General features: G+C 38.2%; 1 protein-coding gene across 1 annotated transcript; it reads left to right on the forward strand.

Moving 5' to 3' along the window:
* Positions 1–18,095: 18,095 nt before the first annotated feature.
* Positions 18,096–18,994, forward strand: LOC111998719 (uncharacterized). Its single transcript, XM_024030809.2, has 3 exons — positions 18,096–18,232; positions 18,321–18,379; positions 18,496–18,994. Exons 1-3 carry the CDS (start codon positions 18,151–18,153, stop codon positions 18,610–18,612), a joined length of 258 nt encoding a protein of 85 aa, XP_023886577.1. The 5' UTR covers positions 18,096–18,150; the 3' UTR covers positions 18,613–18,994.
* The last annotated feature ends 1,228 nt before the right edge of the window (positions 18,995–20,222 follow it).

Here is a 20,222-nt window from a genome sequence, read left to right on the forward strand (position 1 = left end):
ATGGGGCATGCATCTCTATCAGGCCCTGGCTGAGCGTGATGGTCCAAAACTTCCCACTTCCAGTAAATAGTGATGAATTATAAAATATTTTGATTTTGGATTTTTGGATCAACCTTTTACAAGGATTTTTAAATTGAATTATTGGAAAGATAGAATTACAAAAAATTGTGAAATTTCCTATTAGATTGTGATATATATATATATATATATTTGAGTAACTGTATTCAAAGCAAAGTCATAGCAAGAAGTCCCTGTCCATCAAGGGAAAAGGAAAAAATTAAAAGCAAGATACTAATCGACCCTACTTTAGAATAGAAGGCGTGAAATGTGAAAAAAAAAAAAAAAAAAAAAAGGTTCGAGTCCGAAGACCATATACTACCCTGGTAATGCACAATACTTATTTTAGTTTTCCATAGGTTTGGGTCCGAGGACCATGCAATACGTCAGTTCTGTCCACCGCTTCTATTTTTTTGTAAGTATTAGATATAATCGGTGTGTGTAGTTTTACCATAGGTTTGGGTCCGAGGACCATGCACTACCTTAGTTCTGTCTACCACTTCAATTTTTCCTGTAAGTATCTAGTTTCACCATAGGTTTGGGTCGAGGACCATGTAATACCTTGGTTCTGTCTAGTACCCAGGTATAATGGTGTGTGTAGTTTTACCATAGGTTTGGGTCCGAGGACCATGCACTACCTTGGTTCTGTCTACCACTTCAATTTTTCCTGTAAGTATCTAGTTTCACCATAGGTTTGGGTCCGAGGACCATGCAATACCTTGGTTCTGTCTAGTACCCAGGTATAATGGTGTGTGTAGTTTTACCATAAGTTTGGGTCCGAGGACCATGCAATACCTTGGTTCTGTCTACCACTTCAATTTTTTGTAAATATTAGACATAATCGGTGTGTGTAGTTTTACCATAGGTTTGGGTCGAGGACCATGCAATACCTTGGTTCTGTCTAGTACCCAGACAGGTATAATGGTGTGTGTAGTTTTACCATAGGTTTGGGTCCGAGGACCATGCACTACCTTGGTTCTGTCTACCACTTCAATTTTTCCTGTAAGTATCTAGTTTCACCATAGGTTTGGGTCCGAGGACCATGCAATACCTTGGTTCTGTCTAGTACCAGGTATAATGGTGTGTGTAGTTTTACCATAGGTTTGGGTCCGAGGACATGCAATACCTTGGTTCTGTCTACACTTCATTTTTTGTAAATATTAGACATAATCGGTGTGTGTAGTTTTACCATAGGTTTGGGTCCGAGGACCATGCAATATCTTGGTTCTGTCTACCACTTCAATTTTTCCTGTAAGTATCTAGTTTCACCATAGGTTTGGGTCCGAGGACCATGCAATACCTTGGTTCTGTCTAGTACCCAGGTATAATGGTGTGTGTAGTTTTACCATAGGTTTGGGTCCGAGGACCATGCAATACCTTGGTTCTGTCTACCACTTCAATTTTTTGTAAATATTAGACATAATCGGTGTGTGTAGTTTTACCATAGGTTTGGGTCCGAGGACCATGCAATACCTTGGTTTGTCTACCACTTCAATTTTTCCTGTAAGTATCTAGTTTCACCATAGGTTTGGGTTCGAGGACCATGCAATACCTTAGTTCTGTCTAGTACCCAGCCGTATAATGGTGTGTGTAGTTTTACCATAGGTTTGGGTCCGAGGACCATGCAATACCTTGGTTCTGTCTACCACTTCAATTTTTTGTAAATATTAGACATAATCGGTGTGTGTAGTTTTACCATAGGTTTGGGTCCGAGGACCATGCAATACCTTGGTTCTGTCTACCCACTTCAATTTTTCCTGTAAGTATCTAGTTTCACCATAGGTTTGGGTTCGAGGACATGCAATACCTTAGTTCTGTCTAGTACCAGGTATAATGGTGTGTGTAGTTTTACCATAGGTTTGGGTCCGAGGACCATGCACTACCTTGGTTCTGTCTACCACTTCAATTTTTCCTGTAAGTATCTAGTTTCACCATAGGTTTGGGTCCGAGGACCATGCAATACCTTGGTTCTGTCTAGTACCAGGTATAATGGTGTGTGTAGTTTTACCATAAGTTTGGGTCCGAGGACCATGCAATACCTTGGTTCTGTCTACCACTTCAATTTTTTGTAAATATTAGACATAATGGTGTGTGTAGTTTTCCATAGGTTTGGGTCCGAGGACCATGCAATACCTTGGTTCTGTCTAGTACCCAGGTATAATGGTGTGTGTAGTTTTACCATAGGTTTGGGTCCGAGGACCATGCACTACCTTGGTTCTGTCTACCACTTCAATTTTTCCTGTAAGTATCTAGTTTCACCATAGGTTTGGGTCCGAGGACCATGCAATACCTTGGTTCTGTCTAGTACCCAGGTATAATGGTGTGTGTAGTTTTACCATAGGTTTGGGTCCGAGGACCATGCAATACCTTGGTTCTGTCTACCACTTCAATTTTTTGTAAATATTAGACATAATCGGTGTGTGTAGTTTACCATAGTTGGGTCCGAGGACCATGCAATATCTTGGTTCTGTCTACCACTTCAATTTTTCTGTAAGTATCTAGTTTCACCATAGGTTTGGGTCCGAGGACCATGCAATACCTTGGTTCTGTCTAGTACCCAGGTATAATGGTGTGTGTAGTTTTACTACATAGGTTGGGTCCGAGGACATGCAATACCTTGGTTCTGTCTACCACTTCAATTTTTGTAAATATTAGACATAATCGGTGTGTGTAGTTTTACTATAGGTTTGGGTCCGAGGACCATGCAATACCTTGGTTCTGTCTACCACTTCAATTTTTCCTGTAAGTATCTAGTTTCACCATAGGTTTGGGTTCGAGGACCATGCAATACCTAGTTCTGTCTAGTACCCAGGTATAATGGTGTGTGTAGTTTTACCATAGGTTTGGGTCCGAGGACCATGCAATACCTTGGTTCTGTCTACCACTTCAATAAATTTTTTTGTAAGTACAGGTTTGTCCTCAGATCGCTTTACTGGATATGATTATTCTTTGCGTCAGATTACAATCTTTACACGTGGCATTGATCTCACCTCTAAATTGAGGCCCCATCTTTTTATTTAAGAAGCGCCCCCTGTCTGTTCGTGTTCCGCGCTCAACGCTCCGATGCGCGAAACGCGCCTTCATTAATGCCCTCGTAAATTGACACGAGTCCAACCGTCCGTGGCCTCCTTGGAAATTGGGGACTTCATTACTGATCCAGCTGATAATACCCTTTTCGAATTCTGCATGAATTAATTCTCACCAAACTCCCATTCCCTATATAAAGTAAGTAGATGGTTACCCCACAACCCATGAACCTCTCAACACAAACAGAGCAAAACACCTCCTTCCAACTTCACATGCCCCTTTAACAACCCCGCGGAATTGTCGCCGGGACTGAAAAAACCGGTATGGCGCAGCCCCACTGGGCTTTCGGTGCGGCAGAGTCTAGGCGTAATCCTGATGGTGCCTTCGAGGTATCCCAGAGGGGTGTTGTTAAAGAACCTCATGTCTTTCCTCGGAGCACACCCCCGACGAGGAAGGCGCATGAATTCACCTCATGGGCGGTGCTCGAGTGTTGCCGTCTCCAATGGCCAACACTCGAGAGGAATGGAGAGAATCGATGGAACATCATGGGGGAGGGTACCCCGAGCCCCTGCGTCTGCTCCTCTCTTTGTTCCAGCTCTGCCCAGCCGAGGAGGGAGTGGTTGGGGGCCTGAGGGCATGATTGTCCTTCACCTCCTCCACCGTGTGTCAAGCTCTCCCATTCTTTTGATGCCAAATAAAAGCACGAGTTGACACTTCCCTCCGGCTAGTTCTCTCTTGGGGCGGCTCCACCTGGGCCTCTGATTGTAGGAGTAGTTAGGACTAGCAGGTGGCTATTAGCTAGTAAATTTACTTGTAAAACAGGCCTACCTGAGCCTCTGATTGTAATATGTAATTGTTCTATGTACGAATTAATAATATCAAGATCTTTTATTTTTCTCTTTCTTTTCTCTTTTTTTTTTTGTTGTTTTTTTTTTTTTTTTTTTTTTTTTTTTTTTNAAAAAAAAAAAAAGTATGAAAGTTGGTAATTTTTGTGTAAAGCAATATGATTTGGCCAAAAGGGGATCAGGAGTGGAGAAGGGGGTGCTCTAATTCTTTTGCCATCTGTAAATACATAATAACCTCTAAGACTCTAGATGTCCAAAATCCAAATCTACTTTCCATTGTAATCGTTATTTTTCTTTGGATATATTTTTTTTACTTTTTTGAGAATCTTTTTTTGGATAATGCAATAATTACGACAATGAGCTAGGGATTTGATCTTGGGTTTTCTCTTAAAATGAAGGAAGATTATTAGGTATTCTCAGAGTATAGTGATGTGATGCTCCATCCTCTCACATTTATGGTTGACCCTATTCTGAATTCAATTAATAAAATTCGTCATGAAAGTTAGAGAAGGAGTACCACGTCACAATACTTAGAATATGAACATTACTTACATATAATATTATCATATCAATATAATTGTAGGACTCAATTTGAATTGAGTGTTGGGTTTTCAGCCCAACAAGCCCAAACAATACATTTATAGAGAGTGGGCTAACAGGCTTAGGTGCTGGCGTGATCACCATGCCCAAACTTATTTCTTAAAAATGGCTAAGTGTTTTCTTACAAATGGGGAATGCTCCTCGGCCTGGCCGAGGAGGCCTTCTCTTTCTCCCCCTCTTTGCTTTACTAGCTCTTCTTTTATAGTTTTCATCTTCCTATCTCTTGCTTCCATCTGTTATTGTCTATTCGCCTTTCTTCTGGTCGTCCATCCCATCAGAGGCTTTATCGGTACTCAAGTGGCTCACTCTGACCAACGTTATCCTGCCAAGGGTTACCTCCCATTAATGCGGCCAGAAGGGTTAGTTGAGTGCATTAAATGCGAGAGTGACAGCTTACTTTGGGGTTAGCCACTCCCTGAAATCACTTTTGTCAGGCCAAGGACAAGGTATCCTCGGCGTGGATCACAGAGAATAGGCTTCCCCCTTCTCCTCAGAAATAGCTTGCGCTCCTCGCATGGGCCTTGGGCCGCTATATGATGGCCGAGGTATCAGGCCCACGGACCCCACAGTATTAATAGCAAAGTTAAGAGAAAATCAAATTAATTCTAAATTGGAGTCTAATTTTGCGCTATGTGTTTCCTCTAATTTTTAAATTTGTGTGCCAAGTAAATTATTAGTGCAAAAATCAAAGAGTCTAAATTCAATTAGATTCTAAAATGAATTTTAATTGGAGTTCAATTTTGCGCTATATATCTCATCTAATTTTTAATTTTTGTGACGAGTAAATTACTAGGTGCAAAAACCGGAAAGTCTATATCAAATTATATTTTATATATATAATGAGAAACCATTACATATTTTAAAAATTCATGGCTTAAAACTAAAACTTAGAGAAAATTCAATTAGAATCAAAATTGGATTTTGCTTTTGTTTGTTTTCCGTGCAAATTAAATTATTTATATTTTTGCTATTATTTTTCCTTTGAACTAATGAGCATATTTTTTATACTATTTCTATTCAGATATTTTGTATGCGAATATCTTGAACGTAAAAAACTGCAATTGTGTTGAATGATCCCATGCATCTATCCCAATTTAATTTAGGAGATATTATTAGACTAATTTATTCTTTTATTTTGTGTTTTATTTAGTAGAATTTCACGGACAGTAATTTTGAATTGATGTTGTATACATATATGTATTATCTAATAGTAATTTTCAAAATTAAATATGTAATGGCAATATAATGAGAAACTTGACGTAACCAATATCATGAAAATTGCAAGGAAAAAAAATATTTTAGCACCTTTAAATGTCTTGGTCGAACTAATGTTCTATATGTTTAATAACTCAAATTAACATTAATAGCACCACTATAATTCATTATTTTTGTGCATAAGCACAAGTTACATACTAGTATATAATAATGGAAGCTTATAATTAATTTTGCTGATCATTATGCCACATCAATCACCTAATTCCAACCCTTTATCTCCATTTTTTTTTTCTCTATTCTCCTTAATATTCCGTATTTACAGTTATACTCCCCAATCTTTCCACTCTCCTTTTACCTATTTTTCTCTCCATTATTTCCCATTTTACCAATACTCTTCCTTCAACCTTCATCTCTCTTTTTTTGACTCTTCTTCTTCCCATTTTCTTTTCTATAAATTTACTATTCTCTCTCTTCTTTGTTCCACTTATTTCCCACATAAAAAATGTGATTGCTCTCTCTCTCTCTCTCTCTCTCTCTCTCTCTCTCTCTCATTTTTTTTTTTTTTTTTTTTGCTGCCAAATCTTCTATATTATCTATTTATTATATTTTTTTTTTTGTAAAATGAGTACTTAGAACTTAGAACACTTATCTTATTCAATCTACTTCAAAACAAATACTTAGAACTTAGAACACTTACCTGGTGCGCCGGCCAGCACCCTAATCCTTCCCACAGACGGCGCCAATTGTAGGGACTCAATTTGAATTGAGTGTTGGGTTTTCAGCCCAACAAGCCCAAACAATACATTTATAGAGAGTGGGCTGACAGGCTTAGGTGCTGGCCGTCGATCACCATGCCCAAACTTATCTTAAAAAATGGCTAAGTGTTTTCTTACAAATGGGGGAATGCTCCTCGGCCTGTGGCCGAGGAGGCCTCTCTCCTTCCCTCCCCCTCTTTGGCTTTACTAGCTCTTCTTTTATAGTTTTCATCTTCCTATCTCTTGCTTCCATCTGTTAATTGTCTATTCGCCTTTCTTCTGGTCGTCCATCCCATCAGAGGCCTTATCGGTACTCAAGTGGCTCACTCTGACCAACGTTATCCTGCCAAGGGGTTACCTCCCCATTAATGCGGCCAGAAGGGTTAGTTGAGTGCATTAAATGCGAGAGTGACAGCTTACTTTGGGGTTAGCCACTCCCTGAAATCACTTTTGTCAGGCCGAGGACAAGGTATCCTCGGCGTGGATCCAGGAGAATAGGCTTCCCCCCTTCTCCTCAGAAATAGCTTGCGCTCCTCGGCATGGGCCTTGGGCCCGCTATATGATGGGCCGAGGTTATCAGGCCCACGGACCCCACAGTATTGAATGAAAGTTTTAATTGAATCCAATTTATTTTAAAAAAATAAAAGTGTTGAATGTAAGTTACATTATTATAAAATCAGTGCTTTGTTGAGTTTGTTCCATCCCCAACTGTGATTCGGCCCATATGATATGATAATTACCCTAAAAAAATGTAAAAACTGTCGAGCTATTTTTTTAACAAAACTTTAGATCTGAAAAATAAAGTACCGTGTATTTTTTTAGAAAACTTTATGTTTAACAAAACTTTATATCTGAAAGATAAAGTACCGTGTATTCTTTTAATCAAATACCGCGTGAAAATTTTTTGAACAAAACTTTATATCAAGATAAAGTACCGTGTATTTTTATAACAAAACTTTATATCAGGAAGATCAAGTACCGTGTATTTACCTCACTTCTTATAATTTTCCCCGGGAGCGGAAGTGAGCCAAAGTAAAGCATTAAAATCAAAGAGTTAGTACTTGGGCTTCCCGATGAAACATCCAGGGTCAACATCGCACGATTTTAACTTTGTGGTGGAAAGGGTGCAAAATAAGCTACAAGGCTGGAAAACTAACTTACTGTCAATGGCTGGTAGGGTAGTAATTGCCCAATCGGTCCTCTCAGCAATCCCTGCCTATGTGATGCAAGGGTGCATGCTCCCTACTCGAATTCTGAATAATCTTGACAAGGTTAGTAGGAATTTTGTGTGGGGATCGACGGAAGATCATAAAAAGCTGCATATGGTTGGATGGGGGAAAGTTACTAAACCTAAGTGCCGAAGGGGTTTGGGCATTCAGGAAGCAAGAGGGAGAAACTTAACTCTAGCTGCTAAATTGTGTTGGCGAATGGAGAATTCAAACAATGGAGGTTGGGCTGATGTATTGAGGAAAAAGTATATGTCTGGGTAGGCTAGTAAGCAAAAGGCTCATTCTAGAACTTGGAAGGCAGTGAAAATTGGTAGAAGCATCTGTGAGAAGGGCTCTAAGTGGTCTGTGGATTGCAATAGCCAACTTAACTTCTAGAATGATAAGTGGTTGAATGTTGGCACCATCAGGTCCCTCATTGAAGGTCCTCTGAACCTAGGAGAGAGTGAGGTGTGCATACAGGAGGTGACTACAGAGATTGGCTGGGATTTGACAAATTTATCTTTTGTCTTTCCTAACTGCATTCTGAAGGCAGTGAGAGCCATCCCTCTTAGAAGATTTGCTGAGAGGGAGGACCATAGGAGCTGGATTTCCAGCTTAAATGGGGAGTTTGACCCAAAAAATGCGTACCTATTGGCAATTGATGATAACCTTGAGACTCCGGATTTTCATGGCAAATGGATTTGGAAACTCCAATCTTTGCCCAAGATTAAAATATTCCTGTGGAAATGCCTGCACATGAGCCTTCCTGTGAAAGCCATTTTGGCTTATCGTGGTATTGGTGACTTGGGTGGCTGTGATAGCTGCACAGAATTGGATGAGAGCATTATTCATGTTCTGAGGGAATGCCCGATAGCAAAAAACTTTTGGGTGCAATCTAGCTGTCCTATGAGTCTGAAACAGTCTTTCTCGGATGATCTTGTGACTTGGATAAAAAAGAATGCCTTAGACTCTTCTAAGGCTCATGGTAAGGATTACGGATGGTGTAATTTCTTTTTGCTGGGCTTGTGGAATTTGTGGCTGCAAAGGAACAATAAGGCTTTCAGACATCAATCCCTCAACCCAAATCTGGTACAGGTGGTGGAAATGCAAACTCGTGAGCTTATGTATTGTGTTTTGGAGCCTGACACGGGGAAGGAGACTATTTTGCGGCAGGTCCAGTGGCTGAAACCAGCTGTTGGTTGGCATAAACTTAATACTGATGGATCGGTTGTAAGCTCTTGTGGACTGGCAGGGTGTGGAGGTTTACTTAGAGATTGCGCCAGGCAGTGGATTGTGGGCTTTGCTAAGTCCATCGTTTCTAGCTCTAGTATCACCGCGGAGCTGTGGGCATTGAGGGAGGGGCTGGGGCTGTGTTTAGATAGGGGAATTCTGGCTGTGGAGGTTGAACTTGATGCTTCCGCAGCAATTTCTTTAGTGACTAGCAATGTTAAAACTAATGGAGATTTATCCGGTCTTGTTGATGATTGCAGGGAGTTGCTGATGTGGCTGCCTCAAGTTAAACTAGTGCATTGCTACAGAGAAGCAAATTTTTATGCGGACGCCTTAGCTAAACTGGGCTCTGCTTCTATAAATTTATCCTCTGTTTTTGTCTCCCCTCCCCCTGTTATTTTAGAATTTCTGTATGAGGATATGTTGGGCGTTTGCCGCTCTAGACGTTGTACTACTGGTGCTGCTGCCAGTGTTTCTTAGTTTATGATAATTCCATGTTTACCAAAAAAAAAAAAAAACTTTATTTCATTTCCTTGTACTTTGTGGGATTTAATTGTATTGGGTTTAGTATCAAGTTGGTGAAGACTCAAGCTTTATTGAAGATCAGTGGATCTCGCGGGTGTGTCGCTAGAAGCTAAGCCACGAAAGAGTTAGGCTGTCGTTTTCGCGAGTGTCACGCGGGTAAGGCCTTCCCGCGAGACAGTCGCGAAACATTCTGCCTGGAGGATTTTAATGAGTGACTTTCTTACCCTTCACCCATACTATATATACCCTCATTACCCACAAATGTAGTAGAGGCTATTCAGAGAGAAAAACCCTAGATAGGTTTTCTACAACACACACACCCATCTTTTGAGAGAGAGCTACTCCTCCTTAGTGAGAAATCAGTGTAGCCTCTTCTCCATCCCTCTCCCATTATCATACCTTGAGAGGAGATTTGTACCCAAACACAACCCACACCTATTCAGAGTGTAGAGAGTGCTTTGGAGTTGCTGGGAAGCATTGGAAGAAGCCAAGGATGGCAGATGCAACATGGAGCTTGTTGCGGGATCTGGAGAACTAAGACAAGACACGGTTCCGAGAAGCCTTGTTGGAGTAGGAGCTTGGAGGGCTTAGGTACATAAGAGAGAGAGAGAGAGAGAGAGAGAGAGAATTGAATGTGTAACACAACTAGCTATTTGAGTAATAAATTATTATAAAGTATATCTTTAATGCCTTTTTTAATTTTTTATTTTGGTTCAAATATTAAAATTTTATGATATATTTTTTTTTTTTATATAATAACATCCTTAAGAAAATGAGAAATTTGAATAATAAATTAGAAACGTAAAAAGTTCAGTTATGTGAAAGAAAATTTAAAAAAACATAATGCATTATGACACAAGTTAGAAGAATATGGACCCTCCTAAAAATGAACAATATTGACCAAACATATTCAAAATATTAGAATAAAGAATAACTAAGATAGCTAGAGTAATAGAAAGATACATTTGTAGAGATACATGGAGAAATATTTTCCTTTAGAGAGAGAGTTTTAATGGATATGAATGGGCAACGTTGAAATAGAAAAGAGGGGAGGGAAAACTCATGAGAGGGAAATTCTTGTGTTATAATACCTCTTTGGTTATAATACTTTTCATTGGCTTAGTAAGTATACTTCAAAAGACACTTCTCAAAAAAAAAAGTATACTTCAAAAGACAAGTAAACTTAATATATTATCTGTAGGGTCACGATTTTTGGACCAAGCCCAAAAATGAGTGGGATCTTAGCCTAGTGAACCCAGTACAATAAATATGTAGAGAGTGTGCCAAAGAGCTTGGTTTTAGTGCATGGATAACAGTTAAAACAGATTTTTATGCTGATAAAACGGGAAGGAACTAAGTTTATCAAAGAAAGCTTGTCCTCGGCCCAACCTAAAGAGCTTTCATTTTGTACATCTGGGGTGACAATGGCTGCCAGAGTTCTTGACATTGCCATCCCCCCACCTCCCTGGTCGGTTCCTCCAATTATATAGTCCTCTTTAAACGATCTTGACCTTCCACTTGTTGATCATCCAAGCCTATACTTGAGTGACTGTCCCATCAGACACCCTTTCTGGCGTTTTGTGAGTCACGGTAACTGAGGTAGCCCTGTTCAAAGTCATTTCCTCATCAATGCGCCTAAAACGTTAGTTGTGGGCATTTAATGCGAAGGTGACAGTTTCTCCTTGAATTGCGCCTCCACTATGCTCCCAAGTCCGGTCCATTGCACTCGTCCTTCTCTTTGGAGTGCTCTGGGAGGCTGCCTTTGATGGTGTGCCGCCCTTCCCTTCTATAGTCTTGGTTGACCGAGAATAGGATTATCCTCAGCTATACTCCTCAGCACTTTGGGTTCTCTTTATTTGTCCTCGGACATTCCTTCCTCCTCGGCATGGGCCTTAGGCTCATTATGAAATGGGTTAGGGTCACCGAATTCTCTGGCCTCATAATAGCCCCTCGAAATCCTGCTGTCCGAACCCTCAGACGGAGAGGAGGATTTTGATGTCCTCGAGTCCTTGTCAAGGGTTGTCGAGCCTTGTCTTTCGTCAACACCTGAGTCTCTTCACCTGCCCAAGGCACGTTCCTGGCGCTTCGGAATACGGAGCGCTTCGGTCTACGAAGCGCCTCCGTATATAGAGCACGCCCTCATTAAATTTTGGTGGTTCTGTGCCCCTACGTTCAACGATGTGATGGTAATCTAACGGTAGGAGTTTCTTCAAAAATTGGGCAGGAGTTATTTCGCTTATAGCTCTTTCTTTAGATTTTGTGTGCATTAATCTCCGCTAGATTTCTCCTTCTATATAAGGCGCTCCGGGGGAATCATTCTTTCATATTTACACATCTTTGAGTTCGTCAAGAACTTTAAGTTCTCAACCCTCTAGGCATTTCCAAGGACCTTGCCAAGATCGTGATCAAGGCCTAGGGAATGAGATGACCCTAGATTAGAGCAAGGGCAAGGAGGCCAAGCCCCTTTCAGGAACCAAGAATGCTGCCCAAATCCTAGGCGACGCAGTTGTGGCAAAAGAAGCAGAGGCCAAAGATGTTCCTACCTTTTAACCGAGCAAGAAAGGAGACCCTCCTCCTTCGGCCAAGAACCGAAGCGGGCGTATATCGTATCAGACTTTCGATGCGACAAAGTTTGGGTCTCACCTTGATGGTAAGACATCTTGCAATTAGGAGAAAGGTTCGTAAGAAATATAACATTTTTCTCCAGTATGCGTCTTTGCCTGCCCTTCAAGCTGGTAGTGATTCGTGTCCAGTTCACTTACCGATAGAAGTTTGTACGATTGTTGAACAGCTGATGCCCGAGTGTTGCCGTCTCCAATGCTTAATTATCATGAAACTGGGAGAGAATCAAAGGAACGTCTTGGGATGGGGCCATCAGGCGCTTCCGCTTCTTCCCCTTTCTCATTGCCGGTACCACCCCACTGGCTCAATTGTTGTTGGTAGCCTTAAAACAAGCCTGCCTCAGTCTCTCTTTTTATAGTTAGCTTTAAAACAAGCTTGCCTAAGCCATTCGGTGTATGATGCATCTTTCCTTTATTTAATAAAAAATGCTATACTTTTCACTTTACGAATTTTTTCTTTCTCTGCAATAATTATTTACTCTGTGTGTTGTCATTTTTCCCTCCAATGGGACTCAGAACTAATGCCGTTGGTGGTAACAAGAAAATCGTCACCTTGACTTTAACAAAACCGACTACAGTACTCTGCTGCTATCCTTAAATAAGTTAGCTATGTAGGAATAATCAGGAACATAACCATGCGTTTTATACCGCAAACTGTGTAACTATGAAAGGATATTGGATTTAAAGTAACTCGTCCGAGGGGACCATCATGCATTAAGGATCTACTCGGCATTTACAATGATGTCATGGCGTCTGTTTTCCCAAAGCGTTTGATCCGAGGATCCAGACATGCCTTAGGTTCTGTCTAACACTTAGATAATTTGTCAAAAGTTGTTAGTTTCCCCATAGGTTTGAATCCGAGGACCATGCAAGACCTTGATTCTGTCCAACACTTAGATAATTTGTCAAGAGTTGTTAGTTTCCTCAAAAGTTTGAGTCTAAGGACCATGCAAGACCTTGGTTCTATCCAACACTTAGATAATTTGTCAAAAGTTGTTAGTTTCCCATAGGTATGAGTCCAAGAACCATGCAAGACCTTGGTTCTGTCTAACACTTAGATAATTTGTCAAAAGTAGTTAGTTGCCCCATAGGTTTGAGTCCGAGGACCATGCAAGACCTTGGTTATGTCTAACACTTAGATAATTTGTCAAAAGTTGTTAGTTTACCCATAGGTTTGAGTCCGAGGACTATGCAAGATCTTAGTTCTGTCTAACACTTAGATAATTTGTCAAAAGTTGTTAAGTTCCCCATAGGTTTGAGTCCGAGGACTATGCAAGACCTTGGTTCTGTCTAACACTTAGATAATTTGTCAAAAGTTGTTAGTTTCCCTATAGGTTTGAGTCCGAGGACCATGCAAAATCTTGGTTCTGTTTAACACTTAGATAATTTGTCAAAAGTAGTTAGTTTCCCCCATAGATTTGAGTCCGAGGACCATGCAAGACCTTGGTTCTATCTAACACTTAAGCAGGAGGCCAAGGTTTTGTTTAACCACTTCAGTAGATTATAAGATATTGGCATATACTTTCCAGAACTAGCCTCGCTGCGGGGCCTCCTTGGATTGCTCTGTTACTGCCTCTTCCCTCGGTGGAGGTCCAGCAAACTCGGCCGCCAGATTTGCGAGGGCCAGACCTTGGACAGAGGTACAGGGCATGTACTTGATGTCAGAAGCCCCCAGAACTGTCCCTCATTCAACAGTCCTCTTCGTATAATCCGCACTTTGAAATATAGACCTAAGCAAAAGCTAAGCTGGGACAACAACTGTGTGTGCCTCATGTAGTGTCTTACTTGCATAGTATACTAGTCACCATAATGGCTTTTCCCAGGGACTCTGGCCGATGAGGGCCTGATTCTATCTTAACTACCTGTCGCATTTACTATCACGCAAGCTCTTCCCACAGACAGCGCCAATTGTAGGGTCACGATTTTCGGACCAAGCCCAAAAATGAGTGGGATCTTAGCCCAGTGAACCTAGTACAATAAATATGTAGAGAGTGAGCCAAAAAGCTTGGCTTTAGTGCATGAATAACAGTTAAAATGGATTTTTATGCAGATAAAAGGGGAATGAACTAAGTTCATCAAAGAAAGCTTGTCCTCGGCCCAACCCGAGGAGCTCTCGTTTTGTACATCTGGGGTGACAATGGCTACCAGAGTTCTTGACATTGCCATCCCCTTACCTCCCTGGTCGGTTCCTCCAATTATATAGTCCTCTTTAAAATATCTTGACCTTCCACTTGTTGATCATCCAAGCTTATTCTTGAGTGCCTGTCTCATCAGACACCCTCTCTGGCGTTCTGTAAGTCGCGGTAACTGAGGTAGCACTGTTCAAAGTCATTTCCTCATCAATGAGCCCAGAACGTTAGTTGTGGGCATTTAATGTGGAGGTGACAATTTCTCCTTGAATTGCGCGCCTCCACCATGCTCCCAAGCCCAGTCCATTGCACTCGTCCTTCTCTTTGGAGTGCTCTGGGAGGTTGCCTTTGATGGTGTGCCGCTCTTCCCTTCTACGGTCTTGGTTGACCAAGGACAGGATTATCCTCAGCTATGCTCCTCGGCACTTTAGGTTCTCTTTGTTCGTCCTCGGAGATTCCTTCCTCCTCGGCATGGGCCTTAGGCTAATTATGAAATGGGTCGGAGTCATCGAATTCTCTGGCCCCACAATTTATCTTTATCAAATTTCAGAGAATAACGATTTATACGTTATATTAAATTATAAAATAAATACATATTCTCGTGCACTATTCGCAACTAGTGATACTAAATTACTAATTTACATGACTCTTGAAAAATAATTGTGATTTATTAGATCTTCACTCTAAGTATCTTTCCTTATTTCAAGTATATATATATATATATATAATATGTGAAGCTGAGAAAAACTCAAATTAGAATTCTAAATTAGAGTTTCAATTTTGCGCTATGTGTCACAAATTATTTATTCTTAAAGAATTTTATTTTTTAATTTTAGAATCAAATGTAGGACCACATCATAAATATTCATCCAAATGAATTATTAAGTACAAAAACCAAGGAGTCTAAAATTACATGAATCGTGAATAAAAAAAAGTGCTTCACAATAATAAATAAATAAATAAACATGGACAATTTACAATTTATACCTAATAATATCCTTACAAAATTTTTTAAAGAATTAACAAAATATAAAAGTGACTATCAATAGTATTTAAATTATATATATAAGAATTATATTATGCATCTTATTGCATATCTTTAAGTATATCCATGAATATGTATGGGGTTACAAACTAGTTTACAATAATCGAACAAGCTAATGAACAATAAAAAAGAAATTATTAAGTATCGGATCATGAATATCCCACCTTTTTCTTTCAAAAGAACTACCCTTGCTTCATCTTGACATAAAAACTAAGGTCTTTGCTAAGATTTTTATTTTTATTTTTTATTTTTTTATTTTTTATTTTTTATTTTTAATTATAGGACTTTACTAAGCTATTACTGTTCAACACAGCACATGCAATGTTCCAATGTATCACATTTTTTAACATTAATACAAACCACAAAATTCACACCAAATTGTTTAACAAAATACTAATACACATTCTAAGTGAATCCAACATTCCATAAAAACAAAGTTGTCTCTTTCATCCACCACACAATAGAAAAAAATTAAGGGTATGTTTAGTAATTGATTTTTCCCCATATTTTCTATTTTCAAAAATAATTTTCTACTTTTTAGATTAAAAAACTTGTTTGGCAACCTAAAATGGATAGAAAACAAAAATTATCCTCAAAACTCAATTTGTGAAGGAAACTAAAAACATGCGAAAAACTGTTTTCAGTTTCTAATTTTCAAAAGTCAATGAAAATACGCATTTAATTTAATGAATCTATCTTATTTAAGGAGTTAGCATTAGAGCTCAAATCCTAGTAACAACATATTTTAGTATTTTTATTTTTTTCTTCAAAAAAATATCTTTTTAATTTCAACTAACCAAACATGTTTTTGATTTTAAAAATATAAGAGCATTGTTTTTTCTTAATATTCCCAAAAACAAGTTTTTGAAAATAAAAAATAAAAACTGTTACCAAATATAACCAAAGTCTTTTAACTATTACTCCCACTTTTATCCACTATAGTTACAATTTAAATGTGAAAAATGAAACAAACAAAACCTTAACTAGTGACAATTTTTAAAATATATATAATAAATAATAGAATTTTAATATAATTAAACCCAATCAGACACACGTAAATTAAGTTATCCATAATTATAAGTGTAAAATAAGAACAAAACTTAGGTCTGTTTTTTTAGGTTTTTCAATTGACATAATTGTATCAAACGATTGATGTTATAAAAATCATATTATTTTTATTAAGGAAAATTAAATTGGTGAAACTAAAGCTTTTTTTTTTTTTTTTGGAGAATCTATACCTCTGTTTTAGGTGTAACAATATTTATCAGCCTTTTTATTTATGGCATTAAGTTTTAATTTATTTCCAAAGGAAAACCTTAATGTTAGGTATACAGCATTGTCCATGTGCTCACATAACTTACCAAGAATTTCCATGGGTTGACTGTTATTTCTTCAAAGTTATCATGATGATGCAAGGAAAGTCGCAGACAGTAATGGAATATTTTTTAAATCAAGCTGGACCACTCCTTTTTAGCTTGTGCTTTTCTTTTTTTTAACCTTTGTATACTTTCTCAGCCTTTTGCACATTAAAGCTTTTTGGGTTCATTTGGCTTTAGGCCATAACAAACATTCAGTAATGGCATTGTAAAGTAGTTCACTACATTGTCTTATACTACATAATACAAGCTTAATTTGTATGGCCACGTTAGTGAAATGACCTACCAAGACCTTGGAAAACCTTTCTAAGTCTGATTTCTTATTTAATTTTTATGAAACTTTCTAAGTCAGAATTATGCTAATAATCAATATGCCTAATCTGTCTATTTCTTGGAATGGACAGCTTTAAAGCAAGCACTCAGAAAGAAGCAGGAAATTTCATCAATATGTTGATTTCAAGGTCAGCGGATCTTTCGCATTGATTACCAGACCTAAAGGTCTTCAATAAGTTTAACTTATATTATACTTTCACAATCGACTAAGAAAAGCAACACAGATCTATATTAGGCAGGATTGTCACACTACATGTTACCAAGTATTCATTCTTGCTAAAATACTAGACCATTAAAACTTAAGGTTATGCAATAAGACGCATGTAGCTTGTGACAGTGGAACACTAGCAAATTCAATTTATCTGGTTAACTATTTGTTTGAACTCCTTGACTATTAAATAGGGATTATCCCATTTCAGTGAAATATGAACTATAGCACTATGTTAGTGGAGGAAGGACTTGTTGCACTATCCTATATGCGACTTTGGATATTGAGGTACAGGTACAAGTTCCAAAGAATTCACAAAAATTTTGTTTTCCTATATTTTGGTTCTCTGAATTTTTCAATTGACAACAAAATGCAAGATAATGGTAACCTCAAAAATCATCGAATTTTGTCGATCATACATTCATACTTAATTGGCAAAGATTCATGCCACAATTGGTGGTTATAATATGTTTGTTAGAGGGTCACAAATGTATTGAGTGCTTTACTTTTAGTGAGTTTCTTGGATGTAAACCTTTCATGATTTTGTCAATTCATGGAATTTCTCAGTATAATCATAATTTTTTCCACTAGAGCTTGACTCAAGAAAATATGCATGAGCTCAGGTGTAGCCACACCATATAATGCTGTCACCTTCCACTAGCATAGTGTGTTCCATTTTCTCTCACTGCCGACTAAAATATGATTTTCATGAATTTTGGTTTCCACATCTGTGGTTTACAACTTTACATTGAGAGAAAAGAGAGAGAGAAAGGAACAGAAGTTTGCAAAGATTGGTAATGCGTTAAAGCCCCCACCAATAATGTTGTGTTCCTATGACCTTTTTTGACTTTAGAAATATGGTTATTTTGGCATCCCACAAAAAGTCTAGAAAAATCTTTAAACGTGTATAAATTGAGTGCTAGCTTTATGAGAAACAACATTCATAGAAGTTGTCACTTGGAAAACTTCCAAAGCAATGGCAAACACTTTCTCTCCTCTACTTGTACTCTTATTGGTGTTCTCTCAACTTATCAGCTTGAACGCTGTCCCAGTCACAAGTAAATTTCCAATAACTTTATTCTCGATGTTCATCATCATCATCATATTATTTTCTCCTTCTTATGAAATGTTTTATTGTATTTGTAGGAATCGGAAACCTAATGCATGGGCATCAAGTTCATCTAGTTTCACAGAATACCCCCATGGTAATAACAAAGTTGATGAAAGATAGTCCAAAATTTTACTCAATATTGTATGATATCTAAGAGCCAATCACTAATATTCCAACATACTAATTCATTTTTCTTATCTTCATACACAGCTAGCTACTGAGGAAAAGTGGGATGAACAAACCTTTTCTGGAAGGATGGATATTGAACTGCATGATTACCCGGGATCAGGAGCCAATAACCGCCACACTCCAAAGCCACCAGTATAAGGGAAATGCTGTTGTGAATGTTAGTTTTCTAGGTGGTAGGAGTGTTCTTCATTATATTATCTAGTGTTTGGGATAGCAGCAGTAAAGAATATGCTTCTTAATTACTTATTTAAGTAGATCAAGACTCAAGAGCCTTATTATCTTCTTGTTTTCTTGGGCGTGAGAAGCGACAAAGAAAAATTTGGATAGCAATAATGTATGACGAGAGAAAGAGAAATGAATAACTAGAGTAGAATTCAGTTCTGTTAATCTGATAGCCTTGAAGCAGGCAGATCTGCTTAACTATCTGTATGAACTTGAATTTTAACTATTAGTTGCTAAAAAGCTTGATGCATAGCATACCAGTTGTTATATTATGGTGAACTTGAGATCCAGTTGTGTTTGTTTGTGTGTAACATCTCGCATACTCATAGCTCATCAAATAGAATGTGGGTTGGTAAAGCATGAACAAGCAGCTTTTCTCTATGTTGATATTTGAGGCAGCAGCTACAGATTCTAAGACCACTGGTCTGTTCACAAAGCTCTTTAATTTATATCAGTAGTCAAACATTTTCCATCAATTGGTTTTTTCTTATTAACCTTTGTGGTATAATTGGAATATCTTTATCATTTTATTTTGGCTTGAAGATAAGGAAATAGTAAACAGAACAAAAGAGAAGCAGAAAGAGGTGACAACAAACTAAAACAAGAAAAGCCTTAAAGCTAAAATAAAGAAGAAATCAAAAAGAAATATGAAAATTAATCCTTGTTTTAGTGTTCAATTAATGAGGATGGGGATAAGGACACCCTTTTGTGCCTTTGTAGGGTGCAACAGCCTCAAGAAAACATTGGTTGTATCAGTTGTTGCAGTTCCTTGAATCAAGCTTGCAAGTCTTTTTACTAGTGTTTGCATATCTGTGAGGATAACAGCAATCTACCATGCTGTCATGGTTTAATTTTTCACCACTTTGGTATAAATCTGCTTGGCATCAGTATCCATGATAACTATTCTCAAGTACATGCTCTCCACCGCCTTAACACCTCTCAAAGCTGTAGCTTCAGCTGCTGACCTCCATTAGTTTGAATATAGAAAGCTTATTGTCACAAATACAATCCAGTCCAATAAAATTTACACAATCTGGGGTATTACACTTATCTCATCCCTAATTTGTCCTCAACTATTTCTTGCACCACCTCTTCCAACTGCCTTGCACTTAGCAGCATAAGCTTCATTCCAGTTTGACTGTGGTAATTTTGTGAAGGAGTTTTCCTTACTTTTGCTGCATAAGATGTTCAAAAGCAGCTCTTGAAGCCCTTACTTTTTCCTTCAAAAGATCCTAATTGTGATTATTTTAAGTAATCTTCATTCTTGGCTTGCAAGTTATCTAAAAAGTAAAAGTCAAATGTGTAGTGTAAGATCTGCCTCAAAAAGCCTTTGTGATGAGGGAAACACAAGAAGATTATTATTTAGTATTATTTATGATTGCAAGCCCATTGTATTTTTATGTTTTAGGTCCTATTAGTTTATTGGGCTTTTAGTTATTGGGCTTTTAGTATTTTAATTTAGAAGTAAGGTTATTTTTGTAATAAGGCAATTAGGGTTTCCTAGTCAATTAGAACTAGGGTTTAAC

This window comes from Quercus suber, unplaced genomic scaffold, assembly GCF_002906115.3.
Source record: "Quercus suber isolate HL8 unplaced genomic scaffold, Cork oak 2.0 scaffold_44, whole genome shotgun sequence".
In the NCBI taxonomy this organism is placed as follows: Eukaryota; Viridiplantae; Streptophyta; class Magnoliopsida; order Fagales; family Fagaceae; genus Quercus; species Quercus suber.